This window comes from Sceloporus undulatus, chromosome 2 (genome assembly GCF_019175285.1).
Source record: "Sceloporus undulatus isolate JIND9_A2432 ecotype Alabama chromosome 2, SceUnd_v1.1, whole genome shotgun sequence".
NCBI lineage: Eukaryota > Metazoa > Chordata > Lepidosauria > Squamata > Phrynosomatidae > Sceloporus > Sceloporus undulatus.
Window position 1 is genome coordinate 281056949 of NC_056523.1, and position 22271 is coordinate 281079219.

Here is a 22271-nt window from a genome sequence, read left to right on the forward strand (position 1 = left end):
ATGGCAATGAGAGCTTTAGGTTTTGCCATTAAAAAAAAATCTGCTAAAGATACTCAAAGAAGATGATCGAGAAGGAAGTGGGAAAATCATTTTTGAAAATTTTAATGACACTGCTGGGAAATGAATTTTAAACATATTACTGACAAGAAAGTTGGTAATAAATTGTAACTAGAGAATAGAAAAGAAAGATATGCAGATATCTTGAGAATAACAGAAACACTCCCTTTTAAATGTTTAAAACATTGTATTGTCTTTTGAAAAACAAACAGAACTTTCAAAATTTCATCAACAACTTGTAGAACTCAAGAGCTATTTTCTGCTGTTCCCACACTCCATTTATGAATATAATTATGAAGCTCAGTAAAGTGAGTAGACTTAACTTTCACTGGCATGCTATAATTGTTATGCTATCGTATTTGTTTAGCTTTTAAAAAATACTTTTAAAGAAATTATTTTATTTTATTCCTCTTCTTCTTCTTCTTCTTCTTCTTCTTCTTCTTCTTCTTCTTCTTAAAAAAAAAGGCCAAATGTGGAAAAGTAATATAATTTTGGTATTTCAGCCTGCTGCATTGCTTTACCCTGTTTGCTGTTGCTTTAGAATGGGCATTTTTTATTGTAGAAATGAGTTTCTCCACTTCCATGTTTGTTGTTAGTATGATGTTCCATGTGTTTATTTCTTCTATGGTAGTGGTGTGAATTATTCAGGCCTCCAGATGACATTGAACTATAACTCCCAGCATTCTTCACCATTGGCTATGTTGGCTAGGGCTGCTGCGAGGCAGTAGCATCCCCACCCCTAGCATCACCTGGTGTGTGTGTGTGTGGGGGGCTGCTAGGGGATGGTGGCAGTGTCCAAAAGGATGTGTTTGGCCTCTCCTTTTTCATGGAGGCAAAGATCTCCTTGTGAGGAAGCCTCTGGTGCCACAGCAAAGCCAGGAGAGCCACACTTAGCCCTCTCATTCATCATGATGGTGGAGGTTTACTCATGAGGAGGCCTCTGTGGCAAATCCAGGAGGGGTACAGTGGTAGGGGGACCCAACCAGGTGTCATCCTTCTTCTGGGGTGTCACCCGGCCCACACCCATTAGTGACAACACTACTGGGAGGTGCAGTTCATCAGCATCTAGAGACTTGCATGATTCTTACTTCTGCTGTTCAGAGTATAAATCCATGCGTAATAGGGTTGCCATAATTGTCCACTATTACCAGGGACAAAATGTAGGACAAATTCAAGACCAAACTGTAGGACAACTGCAGGACAAAACTCAACCCAAAATGTAGGACATTTAAGGTCCTCCATTTTTCTTATATGTCCTACATTTTGGGCTGAGTTTTGTCCTGCAGTTGTGCTACAGTTTGGTCTAGAATTTGTTCCACATTTTGTCCCTGGTAATAGTGGACAATTACATCTAAACATCTCTTTAGCGATACGGCGGGAAGCATTTTGAATTATGTGTGTCAGAAAGCAGAAGGTTAGGAACAATGTTAGAGCCTTTTTCATGCAGAATAATATTCCAAGAACAAAAACACCTATAGAGAAAAATATCAGATTCCATATTTTTTTTCCTTTTTAGTGACAGATAGGGTACTCGACAGAGATCCACATGAAGAGATGCTCAAGGTATTTGACTTGCTTGATGATAATGATTCAGGTAAAATAAGCTTGAGAAACCTGGTTTCCTAGGGAAATGGGAGGGAATATGACTGATGAAGAACTTAGGACAATGATCAAAGATAGACGACGATGGGGAGAGTAAGTCTGAAAAATGTGTTTGTTTCCTGCTCTTCAATCGAGTAAAAAATTAGTACATTGAATTTGCTCTTTGTGGAGATTTCATGTTGAAGCCTGCTCCAAGAAGTGATTGATTTGCCTTTCAGAAAACTGAATCCCACATACTCTCTATGGATTTGGAAATGGAATCCAATTCCACTCTATTCAGCTGTGAAATTCTATGACACATATTTTATAGAAAAATATGAATACATTTTCTCCCTTTGTTACTATGTAATGAATGGAGCCCAAATACAATCAGATAAATTTTCTGTTATATTTGTGATATCAGGGACGTAGCCAAGGGGGGGGGGGTTTCTTGGGGTCTGGACCCCCCCTTCCATTAGAAAAATGAATGGTTTGTGCTGCTGTGCCGCCGCACCCAAGCCCCATTATAATGGTGGCACATAGTCTGGAACCCCCCCTTCCTAAAATCCTGGCTACGTCCCTGGTGATATGTCACTGAAAAACAAGCAAAGAATTCAAGAAGTCTTATGTTAGTATAAACTAGCATGAGTAAATAAAGTATACAGGTTTAGATGGTTATTTTTATTTGCAAACCATTTAAAATTATGTTGTTTTAGTAATGCTAAGATAATTCCCTGTGATAATTTCTTGCTTTCAAGATTAAGTAACTATTTAATCCTTTAGAAAGGTGAATTTGTGAAGTGAACTTCCCAATGTACCTTAATTTTTTAAAAGCGCAAATGTGGGTATTAGGTTCTCTAAGGCTACAGGAAAAAAGTTTGATTGATATACAGGATATACTTAACTTTTATTTCTTTTTACAGTCAATCAGGAAGAGTTTATTGCTATCATGACTGGAGATGTTGACCATTACAAGAAAGAAAGGGAATGGCACAAAATGGAACGATTATTGGCTTTTAGTACTGAGCAGCCACATTTCTGTTTCAGTTATTTTTTCTAACAGGAGCCATGCAAAAATATTTTCCCTGAAAGGATCAAAAGGAAAAAAAAGTGTATGGACTATGAAGATGACAGTATGTATCTCATTTCATTTTAAAATAAGATGTGTTATGTCTGAGTACTCATTTGCAAAACAACTTTTTAAAAACTGACTCATAGTATAAAATCTTTTGAAGTTACTATCATTTTACCATTAGCTATGGCCTTAGCTTTTACATAAGAATTTAACAGACATCCATTTTTAAAAAGTCCTCTTTTTATATATTATAATGCTTGTTGGAGAGTTTCATCAAAACTGAATTAGGGGTTTGTTCCTAAAAGGGCTGTTAAAAGACATTTGGCATTTCATTATACAACTTTTGTGCTATAATTGTAAACTAGTATTTATTACATTGCATTTATATCCCACCTTTTCTTCAGAGAGCTTAGGTAACATATATCCTCCCCATTTTATGCTCATAAGAGTCTTGACTAATGTAAATCCCACCCACTGAGTTTCATAGCTAAGTGTCTGTTTAAATGTGGATCTCTCTCTGGTCTTCATCCTATACTCCCAACTACTCTGCCATATAGAATCGCTTAAGTATTTGTTTCTTTCCTAGAGAACTGATAGGAGATATTGTTTAATTCCATTACATTTTTTACTAATGTTTTATGACCTGCTTCTTGATGTTTAATGGGCATTTTTAGGAACAGATGGGGCCAGCATGATGTAGTGGTTTGCGCATTGAACTGCAATTCTGGAGACAAGTGTTTGAATCCTCACTCAGAGGAACCCCCTGGGTGACCTTGGGAAATTCACACTCTCTCAGCCTCAGAGGAAGGGAAAGGCAAACTCCCTTTGAACAAATCTTGTCAAGAAAACCCTGTGATAAGGTCACCTTAGTGTCACTGTAAGTCAGAAACAACTTGAAGGTACACAACAACAGGCTTTGCTAAATAACAAATATGCAAGAGCCAGGTTTCAAGAACAAGTCCAGAGCTTTTTGTATGGTGGTCTGAAGGAATTATTGGCATTTTCTGTTTTTTGTTAACCACCTTGAGCCCAGTCTGTGGAAATGGCAGGATGCATTGTAATTAATACTACTTACACTTACCTTGGGACTTGAGAAATAGAGGGAATAACCCACTGCTTTCATTACCTGTATTGCATTTTGCTGAATTATCTTGATAAGTAAATAAACAGCCAATGTAGAAGTGAACACAATTTTATCCTATGCTAGAATTAGCAGGTTCAGAAGCCAGAGTTTGTCCTTTTTGTACTTTTCCATCAGGTCAAGAGTTTTATCCAATAGTGGCTGTCGTCAGCAAAAGTTTCCAGACCTCGTTTCTGTCCCAGTCTTGTTGGGAGATAATTGCCACTGAAGTAAGTCTGCAGGGACATTCAGAAGGTTTTCATCATTGGTTAACAAAAGGAAAATGGTTTCTCTAAGAAAAAAGAGAGGTCAGTGTTTCAAGCTCTTCCTTCATCACCCCATTATATCAAGGGAAAATCTGTACAAATCCAATTGGGTAGTTTTGCTGCAATATCAAAGACGAACAGGAGGTCAGAAGAAGCCTCAAAAATCCATACAGAGGATAGAATTGCTTGCTTCTGTGTCCACTGGTTAATCTACTGAACAAAAACAGGTTACACATGTTATATATTAGCTGTGGACTATTAAATGAGATGCCTAGCATTTTAAAGCAGCACACATTTGAAATATACATTATCTTTTCCTGTTACATCCTTAAATACTGAATATTACATAATCTTGTAGTTGTACTCCATGCTATTTATAGCGGAAACTCAAATCTAAAAAAGTAACACACTCAAACATTTTAAACTGTTTATCCACTTCAAATACACTGATACACTTTGCCTTGGATGTCTGTTATGCTTCTGTGTATTGCTCAGCAATATAAACACATAAGTTACAAGAGATTTATATATTTAAAATACAATCTAAGTAAAAAACTACTTCTTTCTATTAAAATTTAGAAAAATGTGAAAGACATTTCATCCCTAGGGGGAAAACATGTGACATCACAGGTTAAATAGATTTAAGGGCTGTGTAGACCGCCTCTTTTAGAGCCAGACCGGGGCTGTGGCAACCGCACACCACAGCCCCAATATGGCCTTTCCATGGCATAAAAAGGAGCCATAAAAGACATCTCCTTTTTTGCACCCTGGAAAGGGTGCCACAGCTGCTGCACCATGGCTTTACAGACTTCCTTTGGTGCTTATCATCTAAAGGCAGCACGAGAGAAGCCCTGTGACACCATGCGTGGTGTAGCATGCGGTGTCACGCTGCCATGGGGGTGGAGTTGGGGTGTGCGTTGTGTGGACGCCATGCCCCAACTCCGTCCCCAGGCCGGCCTTAATGGCCAATCTGCACAGGCCCTTAGAGAACATAGGAAATTCAGCATTGTGACTCAGTTTTAACTGCCATGGCAATATCTTATGGAAACTTTAGATTTACACTTTAGGGAGGGCATTCAGAATCCTCAGCTCAAGATCTCTAATACCACCACAATTAACAAAACCCAGGATTATATTGGATGCAGGCATGGCAGTTAAAGGGGAGACATAGTTCTATGACTATGTGGCGTGAAAGCCTCCCTGTCTCAGAATTTGCACACTCCTGTTCAACATGTAGGAGTGGGGAATAGGACATGTTGGCTTACTTTTATGAAGTAGGAAGGAGGACTGGGAGGGAAGATCCCATTTTACCTTTTTTCCATTCAGGAAACAAATTTTCCAGAATGGAAGCAGTTTCCACTCAGAGCCTCACCTATCTGACCTAGGAATTTATCACATGGGGGAAATTGGTAGTTTAAACGATGATCAACCAATCAAAATCACACAATCAAGATTAAAATGCGTTTAAAACACGATTAACATTTTCACACACAAGAGCCATTATCCCAGGAATAACCAGGGAGCAACTTGGCAATAAACAGTAAAAAATCATTCATGGAAAAATCCCATGAATGATTTGTTGCTCTTTATTGCCTGGTTATTCAAGGGACAATGGCACTTTATTCGCTTTTTAGATTGTATGCCATAGGCAGGCTTTTATATTCTTGATTTTACTTGGTTTTGTACAGCACCGTGTAGATTTACGGCGCTTTATAAATAAAAGTAATAATTGTGTGATTATCATGGGATATTCCTAGGATAATCACGCTAATGTTAATCATGAATATGAAATTTTGACGGGTTAATCACCGTTTATACTTCCAGTTGTCCCCGTGTGATAAACTCATTACTCACCTTTGATCTTGCAATCTATTCCCACAATAGAAAAACCTGTTGTTATTTTCATTAAGGTGAATCTAGCTAATTAATAGTAAGACTTCAAAAGTTGCTTTGTAACAATAGTTCGTCATCACTTCACATTTATTTCAAAGAAATATTACACTATTTGGGGGAATTCAATGCACATCAGTAACAAAACTGTTCATGATGAACCCAGTCTTCCTAATACAAAGAAATAGTAGGCAGGCTTCATTTCTTTACCTGCTCCTAGACTAGCAGGCCTTCAGATATGATTGATTAATGGAGCAATTCACTGCTAAGAAATAGCATGTTGTCCATTATATTATTAAAGACACATGTAAATATTAATTAAATCCATTAAAACTTTAATTTTTATGACTGGGAATGTTCTTTGGAATAATCAAGGTTCTTTTATAGTGGACTGGCAAGATAAATGTAGAAGTAGGACAACATCTCTTTCAATTTCTATCCACTAGGGGGACCTATTGTTTCAAAGTAGTATTTGAAGAAGGAGAAACTGCAACCATTGACAGTTTACTGCATAATCTTTTGAAGTGAATTGACACCTTGAAAGGTTAAGAGTTTTTCACCTCCAGTAATCATTGATTAATTTGTAGAGTTTGGAAGATTTAAGTAAGAGTTAAGCAAAAGGCTACCTCTGTAACAGGGCAGATGAAAACTGAAAGTTTAAAAAGCACACACCTGAATTTTACTATGCTTTGTTATAAAATGCCTTCTTGATTAAAAAAGAAAGAGATATTGTGTTCCGTATATATTTACTAAGAGAATTTGTCTTGTCTTGTCATGGAACTGGAAGGTATCTCAAGGGCTATCTAGTTCAACTCCCTGCCGGTGCAAGAATCCCCTGCTAAAGTACCCTAAGAGTTGGGCATGCAGCCTTGGTTTTAAGACCTCTGATGGTGGTACCAGTAGCACAGAATAGGCAAGGACTCCTCTTATAGACCATACTTCCCCTCCAACTCTGTGTAAAATATGTTGGGCTCCTTCCAAAGAACAGTGAACAGAAGCGAGATATCAGCTAGTTATGTTCCACAAAGACTTGTGGAAGGCTTCACATATGATGATGATGATGATGATGATGATGATGATGATGATGATGATGATGTGCCAACCATGTAGATGGTGCTTTATAAACAGTTACAGAATAAAACACTTATAAACATTTCAATAATACAAAATGCTAAAATACAATAGTGAAGTACAATTTAAAAAATCCACACAGAGAGGGAGAGAGTGTTCAAAATTAAACAAAATAGTCAGTACAAATAATCAAGTATACTAAAGACATAAAGCATTAATTTGAAACTCCAAAAGTTCATACAAGAGTTCTGCCTGGGGCCTGAGTTTGTTCTTCTACAGCTGTTCTCTTGCCACTGGTTGTACACCAGGGAGTTTATCACACAGGAGGAATTTCTCTTAATTTCGAATGAAAAGAAAGTGGGACCAGAACGCATTCACGTGAATTTGCTAGTTCAGCGAATTTACATGAATTCAAATTGTGTTCGATCTGACTTCCCATTGTCCAAAAATAGCTTGCCATTGCCTCAAATTGCATGTGATTACCTCTCACACAATAACATGAAACCCCATTATTGCGTTCGGACTGACTTCCCATTGCCTGAAATTGGATGTGGTGGTCTATCATGCAATAACGTCAAACCCTATGATTGCATTCAGATTGCCATTGGATTGTACTTCCAATTTCCCTTGTCTGATAAACTCCCAGGTTTCACAACCACTAGGACAAGTAGATCAGCATCGTTGAGTTTAGTTTCATTTTTCTCTTCTGCAACACTTAATGTCAGGTGTAAAATAGCTCTTTGGGAATGGGAGTCACGTTTTGCATGCAGGAAGACACACTTGTGTCTTGAGACTGCATGTATGAATACTTACAGATGGTGGAAGAAAGGTGGATTTTTAGAGACTGCATATACTTTTGTCTAGTTTCTAGGTTTTGCAAATATCTGGAGAGAGAGGGAGAAAGAAAGAGAAAAAAAGAATTAAATTGTTGTTAATAAACCAAGCAGGCTGTTGCCTCTTACTCTTTTCTGGGCTAAAGTCCAACTCACACAGCAGTTACAAGGGAAAAGCAAATGCATTGCTGAATTCATCGAGAAACATTTTAACAGTATATAATCTATGTCAAGATAAAATTGCTTTCTGATGTACATTACAATAAATTTTGACCTTGAAGTGCTGTGCAGACTAAGCTAAACAGCAGTGTATTTTATTCAAGCCTGAATCAGCGCATGGTTGCAATGTGATGACTCTATTAGTCTCAGTACTACAGTGCTGAAGTGTTTATAAAGGTGGACTATAACACTACAGAACTGAGGTATTTGTTATTTTTTATCTAAAAAAACCCCACATATTTGGGACAGAACTGACTGTGTCAGTGAATAAAGTTTAGCTAGAAGATAAAAATATTAAGATCTTGAATTTAGATTATAGTTTCAGTGACTTTTTTAGTTAAAATTAGCTATTGAGGCACACAGTGTGTTGCTGCTCTGAGACCGAAGTGTAGTCATTTCCCCTTTCTAAGGTAAAATCTTCTTCTGAAAGTGCCTCCTTGTGGTGATCTTGCAGACTGCAAGATCCTATGAAAAGCTTTAGTTTTTAGGATGAAAAGTTATCAAGTAGGGTCCATTTTGCAACATTTTACTTTGCAAGCATTGAAAATGAAATGGAACTTGTGCTGACCTGTCCCCAAAGTGACTGTGTGTGTTGATTTCATTGTCATCCACACACTTCTCTTTTTGCTTATTCCTTTTCACCCTCAGAAGACCTCTTTTTCACCTCCTACTTTGTGCTTTTATTTTAACCAGGGATGGAAATCATGCACCCCTGCAGGTGTTGTTGTACTGCAATCCCAGCATCCCTCACCATTGACTATTCTGAGTAGGGTCTGAAATCCAGAAATATCTGAAGACTATATGACATCCACATCAATATAGATTGCAATCCTATGGGAACTGATGTCTTTAGAAAACCTGTTTACTTATGCATAGCGTGCACTATGGTTTAAATATTTTACAATGTATACATGCATACATGCATGCAATGATTTGATTCCTCTTTTGTAAACAATGGGTCAATGTTCTTTACATTCCCCAATTACATATTTACCAAATCTTTCATATTTTGCAGATATTAGTTAAGGTTAAGTAGGTTACCTGCCTACTCAATATCTGTAAAATATGATAAACTTGGTAAATATGCAATTAGGGAATGTAAAGCACACTGACCCATTGTTTACAAAAGAGGAATCAAATTATTGTATGCATGTATGCATGTGTATATGTATACTTTGTAACATACAGTAAATAATAAGGTTATCTGAAGGCATCACTAAGTATATAATGCCTTTAGAAAACCTTTTTTATTTGTATGTAGCATGCACTGTAGATACTGTGTAGACAGGTAATCCTGTTAGAGAGCCAGTGTGGTGTAGTGGTTTAAGTGCTGCATTATAACTGGAGACAAGAGTTCAGATCCCTGCTTAGCCAAGGAAACCCACTGGGTGATCTTGGGTAAGTCACACTCTCTCAGCCTCAGAGGAAGGCAAGGACAACCCTCCTCTGAACAAATCTTGGCAAGAAAGTCCTCTGATCAGATAGCCATAAGTTGTAAATGACTTGAAGGCTCACAACAACAAACAACAACAAGGCAACCCTATTGCATGAAACTAATAGAATAGTATTAAAATATATAATATATACTAAAATAATATATACTAATACAACCTGAATAGTCTAGATTCTTCAGTTTCTCTACAGTTTTTCATAGATGGAATCTATGGAATTATTGGCTTGTAGATGTTTTAATGTTACTATTATGTTATAAGTTGTACTGGGGCAAAACGCACATCTATTTTAATATAAAACAGCCTTGTATTTCTTCAGAGTTATGTTACATTAGAAGTTAGGTCCTGATCTCAAATGTATATAGTAATCATATACACAAAGGAATATGTACATGCTGTTCTGTATAGGTGTACTGTGAACATTGCTTGCCATTTTTGCGAGCAATTTTTGAGGTTATGATGCATCTTCTCTTATACTGTACATGCTTACTGGGGACATATGCTTGCATTAGACAAAATCTGGTAATCGTTTGTCACAGATGGCAATGAGTAATGCTATTGCTTATCTCACCCACAAAAATCACCCATGTAGCACTCATACAAATCAAGTTCCCAGTATCTCATCTGGAGGAAACAAGAAATGGAGCATGCATCTTTGCTTCCATAGCCACTATTATTAGTAGGGATGCTAAAAAAAAGCCAACAACTCTTGTACTCGAGCAGGATACAATTATTTACATTCACTTCTGGATCCTTTATCTGGAAGTGGAATAAATATAAACAAATATTTCTCACTTCAAAGTTCTCAGCTGCATTAATGTATGTTCCACAATTTTCAACTATGTTGTAATGAATGGATTGTAAACATTACTTGGTCAGATTCAGCCTGACAAAGGAGAGACTCTTCTTATATTCCATGTTACATGGGCCTAACGTGTTACTAAACCTGCAAGGAGAACAGTCAGTTGCTGCTTAGGGTACAGAGTGCACATGCCTGCCCATGAAATGGGGAACGAGATTCTCTTTTCCTGTAAAACCACTATTGTAGTTGAACCAAGGCTCACTGGGGCTTGTTGAAAAATGCTCAGATATCTGTGACTAGCAGAGACAATACCATCACCTGCCAGAGTGAACAGTGGAGAGGGCTGCTATACCTTTAATTGTTGTTAACAAGAGGGAATTTCAGCAAATATTATTAACTGACTGTGTGACAAGCAACATCTCCTGAAATTTAAGCTTCTACACAACTATTAAAGGTACACAAAGACTCTCCAGTTTTCACTCTGGCAATCCTACTAACTATCCCACTCAAGCGTTTCTATTCCCTCTGGGCTTAAGTGCATTTGGCAAAGTAGCCAGAGGGGAAATGAACTTTGTTAGCAATCGTGTATTGTGAACTACTCCTGTTCTTATGTAAAATATCTTGAGATAGCTTGGTCATCAATGAGCAATTGAGTTGCATTAATTTTATCAAAGATTTGCTCCTGGTAGGGAGGAAATCTTTTAGAGTTAGTTTATTGCTATAGAGCAAAATAGGTGCTTTCCTATCTGGACTTTCCTTGGAGTGTGGGTGTGAAGAACTGTAAGGGTAAGGGTAGATTTACCTTTAAACCATTGCATAAAGAAGGGATGGGCAAAGTGTGGCCATTCAGATGTTGGTGCAGTACAATTCCCAGTATTACTCAACATTGGTGATACTGACTAGGATTGCTGGGGAACATTTTTCCTACCTCTAGTGTAAAGTAAATAAATATTTCTACCTTTTGCTGAGAACTAGTGCTGGAAAGACAATTAAAATACTGTACAAAGCTATTCCCAATGTGTGGGTTTTCTTCCTGAATTCCTCTTAAAGAAGAAATGACATGCTTATGATGATGATAGTATTTGTCTTATATAAGAAGCCCAGATGGCACAGTGGTTAAACGCAATACTGCAGCCACAAGGTTGTGAATTTGATGCCAGGGCTCCAGGATTGACTCAGCCTAGCCTCCTTTCATAGGTCACTAAAATGAGTACCCAGTTTGTTGGGAGGCAATTAGCTTACATGTGGTAAACTGCTTAGAGACTACTTAGTTCAGTATGAAGCGGTATAAAAATGTAAATGCTACTGCTATTGCTAAATGCAATTAGACACAACGGCTTTGGAACCTTGCTAACAGGAGCTTGGCCCACAGGATAAAGACCACAGATGTTTTGTGTGGGATTGGTGGAAGAACAGGATAGGATGAGTGTATGTCTTTTGGGTTAAGGCTGATTATATGGCTGAGCTTTCTGTAAGCTTGTTAGGGCATTTTTGTGTGGTTGTGGCCATATGCTTTACCTGAAAACATGGTCTAAGGGCTGGGGCTTCTGCTGACAAGAGACAATTTATTGGGGGAAGAGGTAGCCACCACTAATGCCATATATCTTTTATTTTATTTTTTGCAGTTTGAAAAATAAGAACTCGGCTAATTAGACAAGGACTACAGGCATATTGTGTGGCTGTTTTGTGAGGGGATTTGAGGACCAGAAGCTTGTAATGTGACATGTGTAGGATGACTGAAAATGGATGGTGAGGGAGCTGATGTAATGACTGCAACATCTGTGCATTTGTTTGTATTCCTGCCTGGACATGTGAGAAGCTATATCTGCAGAAAGTGCAAGTCAAATGCAGAGAAGGGGAAATAGTTGTGGCCTGCATGTCTATGCTTAAATGTATCAGGGAGGATGATGCCTTTTTGGACAAAGCAGAGCAGACTGTCCTTGAAGGATAACACATGGGGTTCATCTAGGGAAAAGGACAATTACTGGACAAAGCAGCCACTTGGGTAGTATCAATAGTAGCAAAAACATCTGTACCCACCTAGATTCCAGTGCTGTTGAAACACGTGACATGCAACCATTTTCACAGTGAAAATGCTTTTTGAAAACTTAATGCAAGTTAGAAAAACTCACCTTTGCAGTTTCCAAGTAAAATATTTTTTCCTCATTTTTTGTAATGTGCATCCTGCCAGATCAATGTGGCATCAAGAGGGTAGGGTAGTTGGGGGTGGGACAGATTGGTGAGTGGCATTCTCCATTCAGCAGGTGTTTTGTCATTTCTGGTATTTTACAGTGGGTCCATGTGTTTGTGCATGAGCATTAATAAACTGACAGAAAGGTTTTTTTTTAAAAAGTAACTTTACTCAGTATTCAAATTAAAAGTTTTTTCTTCTTCTCACACTAAAACCCAAGAGTTACTTTTCTGGCTTCTGAAAAGTCCTCACCATTGCAAGCTTTTGGAGAGCAGAGGGAAGTAGACCCAGCCAAATGTCACACCAGGAAGAAGGAGTTTGTTTTGTAGACACCAATCTTAATTCAGCTAAGGATTCGGAGTCAAAAGGGAAGCAAGGGAATAAATGTTTTGCTTTTTTCTTTCTGTTTCTTCTCAAGTCTGAGGAGACATTTAAAGTTCCGTGCTTAACCACTGGGGCATAAAGAGGGAAAGTGTACTGGATAGGGGAGCCATCCAATGTGAGTGTAAGGTGGACAGTAAAACTGACAGAAAACAAAGAAGACTATTGGTTGATAGGTTTATATATTATTATTATTTATTATTATTAACCTTTATTTATATAGTGCTGTAAATTTACACATGTATGCTGGGAAGGAAAAAAGTGCATTGGAAGAAACACCCTTTTCTCCTGATTTGAATTTGGCTGATGGAAATGGGTGATTATCAATACAATTTGAGTCCAGCCTTTTAGGAGTCGAGATTGTATAAATGGGTGAAAGCTGGCAAATACTGTGCACTGGATCTGGATTATTTTGCTGGTTTGTTGAAATCAGCCTTGACAAACAGGAGCAGAACTACCAGAACCATGCTGTGAGTCTGGAGGTGACAGTCAGTTCTAAGCTCCCCCTTCAGTCAAGGATTGAGGCACAGGAACAGCTTCACTAAGTGCCATTTCTTTCCTGGCAGAATTTTAAATGCTGCTCATTCCCTATAATGCTCTATACATCTTAGTTCTAGAGTATTTGAAAGACCATATAATCCCATATGAATGTGCCAGATTCTTAAACTGCACAAGGGAGGGCTTTCTTTCGGTCCCACCACTATCATAGGCTCACTTGCCGAAAGAAGGCCTTCTTGGAGAGAAGAGAGGTCTTCTCAGTGATGACAGAGGGCCTTCTCAATGGCTGCTCCAACCCTCTGGCATTCACTTTCATGGGAGGCTAAGCTGGCTCCCTCCCTGCTCTCCTTTGACAGGAAAGACCTTTTTGTTTAAGTGAGTTTTTGATGTCTAATTGCTTGCAGAGAGGCTTCTTATGGGGAGAGTGCTTTATTTTTCTACTTCTATATGCTTTTAAAATCATTTTGTATTGTTTTATATGATGATTTTTATTATGATGTTTTAAAAATGTAATTGTTAGGGGTTTCTTTTTGAAGGGGGGGTCCTTTAAGGGACCTCAGAGAGGTAGAGAATGAAGGCCATGCTCAGTTTAAGGGTGTCTGACTGCTTCATTCCCAAAAGGTAGGGGAACCATGTGGTGGCTTGTGTCCATGGGGAATTCTGTATCTGTCATTCCAGATCTGTCCTACAAGAGCTTCACATCAGACAGCAGGTAGGTGAGCTAATGCCTGGATCTTGACCCATGCTGGGCCAGGCCTCTTCAACTGTAACCAACACAATTGTAGCCTTCTCCATTTCACCAAATGTTGACATTTTGTTTGATTGTTTTATGGCCAAGGAGAGCCACTGGCTTTTCTGTACAGAGTAAAAATGTAATGGATTCTTAATATTATATGACATTTGCAACAAAATAATTTTATTTTACTGGCCACTGTGCTTTAAATTTTATAGTTGTAATTAGAACAAGAAGAAAAACAGCTCATTGTTGAGATTCTTCACACTTAATCCAGTTGCCATTTTAAAAAATTGTTCTGCTTGATTACATTAGAAAAAATGAGCAGCACACACACACTACTGGAGTATTGCCCTATTTATTCTTGAATTTATTCTAATTTTTGGCATTATGTGTTCTTGGCAACCAAAAGAAAGCAACGCAAGCACTGGCATTATAGGATGTGGCCTCACATCTTAACTTCCTGAATGCTACCATAGCTGGATCTTTAAATTGCTTCTGTGGTCATCAGTTACAAAGAGTAAAAGAAATTGCAGTCATTTCTTAGACTGCTTGGGTATTTTTAGATACTTTGTGGGATGTGTATCAATTACTTGATAGCACAGAGTTAGTAAAGAATGCACAAGATACATTTAGTATCCTTTGAATGTATTTTAAGAGTGTTTGGTTCTGATGCTTAATGTATAATTTACTGGATTGCAAGTTACATCATTATAATGCTACATGTTGGGAAAGATACCAAAAGAAGAGTCTTTGAAGTGTGAACTTGTGTGACGTTTATAGGAGGAGAAGAGAGGAGAGGAGATGATTTTTTTAAAACGAAAGAAGCACAACTTTAGAGCAGGGGAGAGATTCTTTGTTTTCTGCCAAAGGCCAATTTTCTGAACTTAGAAGTGAGGGAGGGGGAAGGGGTGAGGATATTCTTTATAAATAAAATCCAACTAGACTTTCTACTCTTACCCGTTCTCTCCCAGTCCTCCACATCACCAAAATTTTGCTTTGGCATATTTTCCAAATCTTGTGTATCGAAACAAACAGCATATGAAATAGCAGTTTCAACAACAAAGCATTTTAATACATATTTGATCTCTGTCTGAAACCAAGGGCCTATACAGATTGGCACTTTGTGTCAGCCTGTGGGTTGAGCCAGAGTGCAGTGTCTAAATGCTGGATACCCTAGCCCCACCTCAGGATTCATTTTGGTGCATGCACACCATTTTGGTCTACATGACATGCACCATCATGGTACAACTCCAGTGCTGCATCTACACGATGCAGTGCTGAAGGGGCATCATAAAGCCGCACCGCCATGGCTATGGCACCACTTGGAGAGCACAAGCTCATTTTTATAGCTCCTTTTTGCGCTCTCCAGAGGCCAGATCGGGGCTGCAGCTTGTGGTTGCTGCGGCCCCAATCCAGCCAGTAAAGGGGCGGCTACATGCAGATGTCTCAGGAGAGGCAGCTGAAGGCCTGGGAAGGCAGGGGGAAGAAGTTCCACCCCTGGAGGGTGGACATCCTGCTTCTGGAGGGCAGAGGTGCTGCCCCAGAAATCCCATTCGCCCCTGGAAGTCCCACCACCCGTACCAGGTAACATTTGGTGCCAGAAAACCTTTTAGTTTTGGCACTCGGCACTAGGTTCACCATCATTGCTAAGTCTAGGGGAGCTAAGTCTAGGGGAATGGAGGAGAGGGCCTTTTCTGTGGCTACTTTTGCCCTCTGGAACTCCCCTCTTTGGGAAGCTAGGCTGGCTCTCTTTTTACAGTCCTTTTTACCAACCTTTCACCCATGAAGTAGGGACTTTATATTCCAGCAGGCATTTTGGGATTGCATTGCATTATATCAAAGGGAGTCAGGTGTGGCATATTGGTTTGAATGCTGGACTACGACTCTGGAGACCAAGGTTTGATTTCCTGATCAGCCATGAAACCCACTTGCCACCTTGGGCGAGTCACATGCTCTCAGTCTCAGGGTTGCCATAAGTCTGAAATGACTTAAAGGCACACAACAAGAACAGCAGCAACATTGTTTGGTATAAATACATTTCTGTTTTACTGCTGTATTGTTTTTAATCTATGCTTCTAAATTAATGTTTTATATGGTTTTAATTCTATAGTTTAATATTAATCTTAACATTTTCTATCTATTTAGCTATATATGGTTTTACTTGAATCTTTTTATTCAGTGAGCTGCTTTGAGTTTTACTCTTGTTTAAAAGGCAGGAGATAACTAAATTGATTGATTGATTGACACTTTAGTGGTCTGTAACTAGTTAATAGACTTATCTCAGACTTTTTTCTTCTACCACTAAATAGGAACAAATTGTCCCTTTTACAATGCTGATAATGGAAAATTCCACCTATGTTGCTAAAGTCCTTGCACAAAGATTCTAATGTTAGTGGGAGGAACATGAAGATGAATGGCTTCATGCTTTTTTCTGCATTTCTGAAGAGGGTGATTAAAATAAGCACATATAATCCACGAATGGAGAATTGATATAGATAGCTCTCAAACCCCCAAAGTAACCACGGAGGTTTAAACATAAACAAATCTCTACCAATAAGGGTCGGCACCCTGTATTGCAGTTACAGATTCATAACCTAGAGTTATGGATCCATAATTGTGTTGTATTCAGTTTACTACATATTCATGATCATGAAACTACTGCCATGATCATAAATGCCACTTGAATACCACCTTAAATTCCAGGGAGCTGCTCAGAGCAATGGAGGGCTGTTCTATTGGCTATGGGGGCACAGAAGGATAACATTTCCAGACCCTTCTTACTAGCAAATGAGGCTGCAGCAATTGTAAACAGGAATTGCTATAACTCTTTATCCCACCATAGATTATTGGTGGGAGGGGACTGGAAACATCTTCATGTTGTACCCTGTTTGGCAGCAGAACAGACCTCCATCATTTGGTGTGACTGCTGGCTGTGAAGGTAGACTTGGGGAGGAGATGGGTCAAGAGACAATATAGTACTCAATTACATTTGTAACTAAGGAGCTTATCGCATGAACTTTAAAACCAGCTCCAGCCTGTTGGGCTGCAGTCAGGACACGGGGTGGAGGTGGTGATTATCACATGCTAAATTACCATCTAATTGCCAGCCACCATCAGCCTGGATCTAAGCCGGGTCCCAGCTGTGCTCCGCCAGCACTTTTTGGAAGTCAGAAGCTTTCCAGCTTCTAAAAAGTGTTGGTGGAACATAGCTGAGACCTGGGCTGATGGCAGCCAGCAATTAGGAGCGATTTAGCATGTGATAATCCATCCCATGTCCCAACTGCAGCCCTCGAGGATTGAGCCGGTTTTAAAGTTCATGCAATAAGCTCTTAAACTGGTGATGCTGGATCTCAACCATTGTCTAGTTACTGAACTGGATTCTATTCTATTCTAATTTTTATTCTATTTATATCCCACCTTTTAGGACCATACCTTACAACATTACACAAGTAAAAGTGATAACATTACAAAATAGAAAAAAACAACTTGAAACAGCTAAGAAGTTATCTTAGAAGTTGTCCCCATGGGCCAAATTGCCCAACTTCCCCCAGCCTCACATTGTCTTGTACAAATGATGCAGGCCAAAGCCTCTAGGGTATGATCAGGCCCAACCTTACCTATACAGACATGGATCAGTTGGCTCCACTGCTGGACAAGTAAGGAGTAGCACATAGGTGCTGGGTCCTGGGTCAGTGTGAGAACAGGTGTGTGAACACCCACCCGTCCCTGTGCTGACTCTAGGACAAACCCGGCTGAACACTGGGACCAGGATAGTTTGGACTCAGCCCATGCTATCCTGGCCCATCTGCTCAAACCCCAAAAAGATCATGCCAGATTAAAACCTCATAATGAAAGATTCTTCTAAATGAAAGTGGTATCCAAGGGCACTTAAAATAATGAGCCCTATCACTGCTTTTGTTCTCCCAAATACATAGTTCTTTGGTTAGAACTCACTTGTATATTTACACTGAGCTCCACTGAGGGGGCTCTAAGCAGGTAAGTTGTCAGATGCACTCCATTTTATGCGTTGAGTTGCTGGTGACACAGAAAAGAACACAGAAGTCCCTGCTCAAAAACATTTTCCTTGTGTACAGCAGAGATTCCCTATAAAAACATATTAAGTCTTAATTCTTACCATTGATGATTCTTGTTGTAAATATCTTGCATTGTAATTTTCTTTTCTTTAATATGACCAATCATATGTTCTTTGAGTTCTGAGTTGCATTTCACAGCTTGAATGCCAGTGAAAACCTGTCCAAAATAGGGCTATTAGGAATGCATGAGGCTGAATGAGAAGGCAGTGTGTCTAATTTTAAATGTCTTGACATTTTTCATGTTTTATTGCATTACCTTTTCTACCTTGCTCTGCTCCTTAATCTGGCCTCATGTTAACCCAGGTCAGCTTGTAATGACTTAATCATTCTAAGAGTGGATCAACTGTCACTAGCTGCACTGTGCCTGAGATGTAACATGAATGCATAGAGCCAGTGGAGGAAGCCAGAAACTATTTCTGTGTGTCAGTTGTTTTACATGCCCTAATGTGCCACAATGGCCACCACTGTAACTCTTGCTCAAATGTTTCCGTACCAGTGGTGCTTGATGGTGGCTATTGTTGCACAGGACCATCCCTCTTGAACACAATCAATTTTCTTTTTCTTTTTCTTTTGGACCTTATCTCTTCTAAGGAGCACAAAGAGTAGTATGATTTTGGAAAAGCAGCAATTTTAAGGTGCATGTGACATGTAGAGACAGATAATGAATAACTGGCAAAACTAGTGTAGTGAGTTGTGGCATCCATTATAGTAGTTAGTAATATAGTCCAAATTTCCAGTTGAGGCAGGTACCACCACAGATTAGTTGCAGGTGATCTAAGGAAATGTAAGAACATAGGAAGCTATCATACACTGAATCAGACTCATGGTCCATCTAGCCCAGTGTGGGCCACTAGCAGAGGTTCTCCAATTTCAGGCAGAATTCTTTCCTAAAACCTGTCTGGAGATGCCTACATTCCTAAATATAAGCACAATCTTGTTTTGCTTCTGAAATCAGATGACATTGGATGTGTTTAGGATGGTATGATTATGTGAAGAAAGCTTAGCACCCAAGGTTCAATCAGCATTGGAATAATGCATTGACTTACTACATGCCATGAAGGAATGAATGAGACACTTTAAGTATTAGTGGATTATATTTGAGGAGGAAACATAAGAAAAATATGTGTGAGTAAGCGCAGGAAGGCTTTAAAGTACAAGAACGTTTTACCACAACGACACATGGTACTACTTTGCAGCATGTCAGCTAAAAACATGTAAAGTGACAGGTTGCTGAGAACTTTATGTTTCTCAGATGCAGAATGTACTTGTGCTGATCAGCTAAACTGAATGGCTATGTTTAAGTATTTTAAATTTCTCACACATGCATATTGCAGGTATTTGTGTTCTACTGTGGCAATGTCCTCAGCCATGACTAATACATCCTTTATGTTGAGAAGAGCTTTACTAAGTACTGGCCTGGGTAGCCAAGTGTTCCTGGAGTGAAAACATTTGAAAGACATTTATGTGATGGCACCATGCAGAGGGCATTAATCTTGCTTGTGATTTCCTCTTACTGTAACAATGAAAAAGCTTTAAATGTAGAAATCACATTAAGTCAATCATTCTTGGGAATTTAGATGCACAGTGTGATAAAGGAAACAACTTTCAATACCTAGAGGCAGTGTTGCCATATGTTTTGTACAAGGGAATGTTATGAAAATAAGAATCTAAAATGGCTTTTTTGTGGTATTTAAAATGCCACTCGTCAATTACACTTCTGTCTCTGAGTAAGTAATTTGTAAGACCAAAACAAATACCCACAAACACAATGAAGCAGTAAAATGCTATTAATAAGCAGATAATTAGTATACTGTCTGTAAATCTACCTTTAGATGCTAGCCATCAGGTCTCAGAAAAGGCAATTGGACAAAGCATTTATGATTCAGAGACCAAACATAAGGTACACTCAACTCTATTACCTCTTTCCACCTCAATCCAAGGAAGCTGTTTTGGTTCTAAACTGGTGCCTATCATCAGTAAAGGACTTCATGAGAGTGAACAAACTGAAACTTAATTCTGACAAGACAGTCAAGCTTCTGGTCAGTTGAAAAAAAGGTCTGGGAATAGGGAATTCAGCCTGTGCGGAATGGGTTACACTCTCCCTGAATATCTAGGCCTACAGCTTGGGTGGATTCTTGAATTCAACACTGAGCCTGGAAGTTCAAGTTTCAGCAAGGACAAGGAATAATTTGCACAATTAAGGCTTGTGTAACAACTGCAATCATTCCTTGAGACACATGACTTGGCCACAGTGACACATGTCTTAGGAGCTTAGTGCACAGCAAAATAAAGTGACTTATCACTCCTGATTTGAAGCCAAATTCGGGCTGCCCGCTGGTTTTATCGCATGGCTTTTGCCATGAAAACCGCCATCCGGGTTCAGCCCAGCTCCAATACTGGTCCCTGAACTCACTTCGGCGGCCATTTTTCAAAGTCGGAAAGCTCCTGAGTTTGAAAAATGGCCACCAAAGTGGAGGCAGGCTATACCCAGATGGTGCTTTTCAGGGCAAAAGCCATGCAATAAAACTAGGGGCAGCCCAAATTTGGCTTCAAATAGGGAGCGGTAAATTGCTTTATTTTGCTGTGCACTAAGACATCCCATTTGGATTACTACAATTTACTCTACACGAGTCTTCCTTTGAAGAGTGCTTGATATCTTTAGATGATCCAAAAAGTTGCAGTCAGTTTGGGGAAGGCTGCAGGGAGCACAAAACTTCCTTCTAGTAACATTTCCATTGACTGCCCATATGCTTCTGGGCACAATTCAAGGTGCTGGTGATGACCTATAAAATTCTATACAGCTCAGGTCCAGATTATTTGAAGGACATATTCTCCCATTCAAATTTCCTTATGTTTGGAAATCTTCTGGGGAGGCTCTTCTATCCCAGCTTCCTCTCAAGTACCTTTGGGGGGGGAAACATAGGGGAGGACCTTCTCAGTGGCTTCTTCCAGTCTTAGCATAGTCAGTGGAAGTGAGGACAAGACATGGTGGTGGATAGACCCAGAAGTTTCTTTCATTCTCTATTTCCTTGAATCTAAGTATTTATGTCTTTTTTCTGAGGTCCATTTCTCCCTTCTTCAAGAAGTAAGTCTCTTTGTTCCCTGTGGAGCTGCAATAATGATAATGGTTGCTACCTTACTCCAACATGCGAAAAACAGCCATTTGGGTCTCTCATAACCAAGTATAGATCTATTTCTTTTGTCTGTCTTCTTTTCCTATTCTAAAATGGATTTTCTGTGTCAGTAAAGAAGAATTTTTCCTTTTACTTTGCAAGAGTATCCTGAATCATTACTCCTGTTTCTACCGTAAGCTCATATTGCCCTGGCCCTGCTGTACACTGCATAATATAAATACCAAATATCCCTATAGTCCCAGATTAATCTTTGCTATGGGTGTCCCAGTTCAGTATATATGGCTGCATCTGCACTGCAGAAATAATCCAGTTGGACACCACTTTAACTTTTAACTGTCCTGGCTCAGTGCTATGGAATCCTGGGAGCTATAGTTTGTTTTGGCACCTGAGCTCTCTGACAGAGAATGCTATAAATGCTTCACAAAATTACAGATCCCAGAATTTCATAGCATTGAGCTGTGGCAGTTAAGGTGGTGTCAACTTGGATTATTTTTGCAGTGTGGATGTGGCCTATTTTGAGATTCTTGTCTAGCTCTTCTTTAGTCCAAGCTGCAGGATCACACCCTGTCCAAATTTCTTTGATGCTTTCTTTTTCAAATTAGTCTCAGTCAGTACTCTAAAATAAACTAGTAATAGTATGCTTAAGAGTTTGTAGCCAGGCATAAAACAGAAGATCACAATCAGTTGTTCTAGTTGATTGAGAGAGCTGTTCTCTCCTGGTGAACTATCTTTCCATTTATCATTTTGGGATAAACAGAAATTTTGAACATAAATTTTCCCATAAATTATTTTTATATAAACATTTTATGAACATTTTTCATCTGTGTACTTGCCTAATCTTAATGAGGCTCTCATCTCCCCCCACTTTCATT

At 39.0% G+C, this 22271-nt stretch overlaps 1 protein-coding gene across 1 annotated transcript; it reads left to right on the plus strand.

Moving 5' to 3' along the window:
* Positions 1–2698, plus strand: CETN3 (centrin 3). The gene is given in 6 exon segments (XM_042447788.1): positions 1–35; positions 37–110; positions 1571–1673; positions 1675–1734; positions 1736–1752; positions 2562–2698. Coding segments are annotated over 6 exon segments (426 nt in total).
* Positions 2699–22271: the final 19573 nt, after the last annotated feature.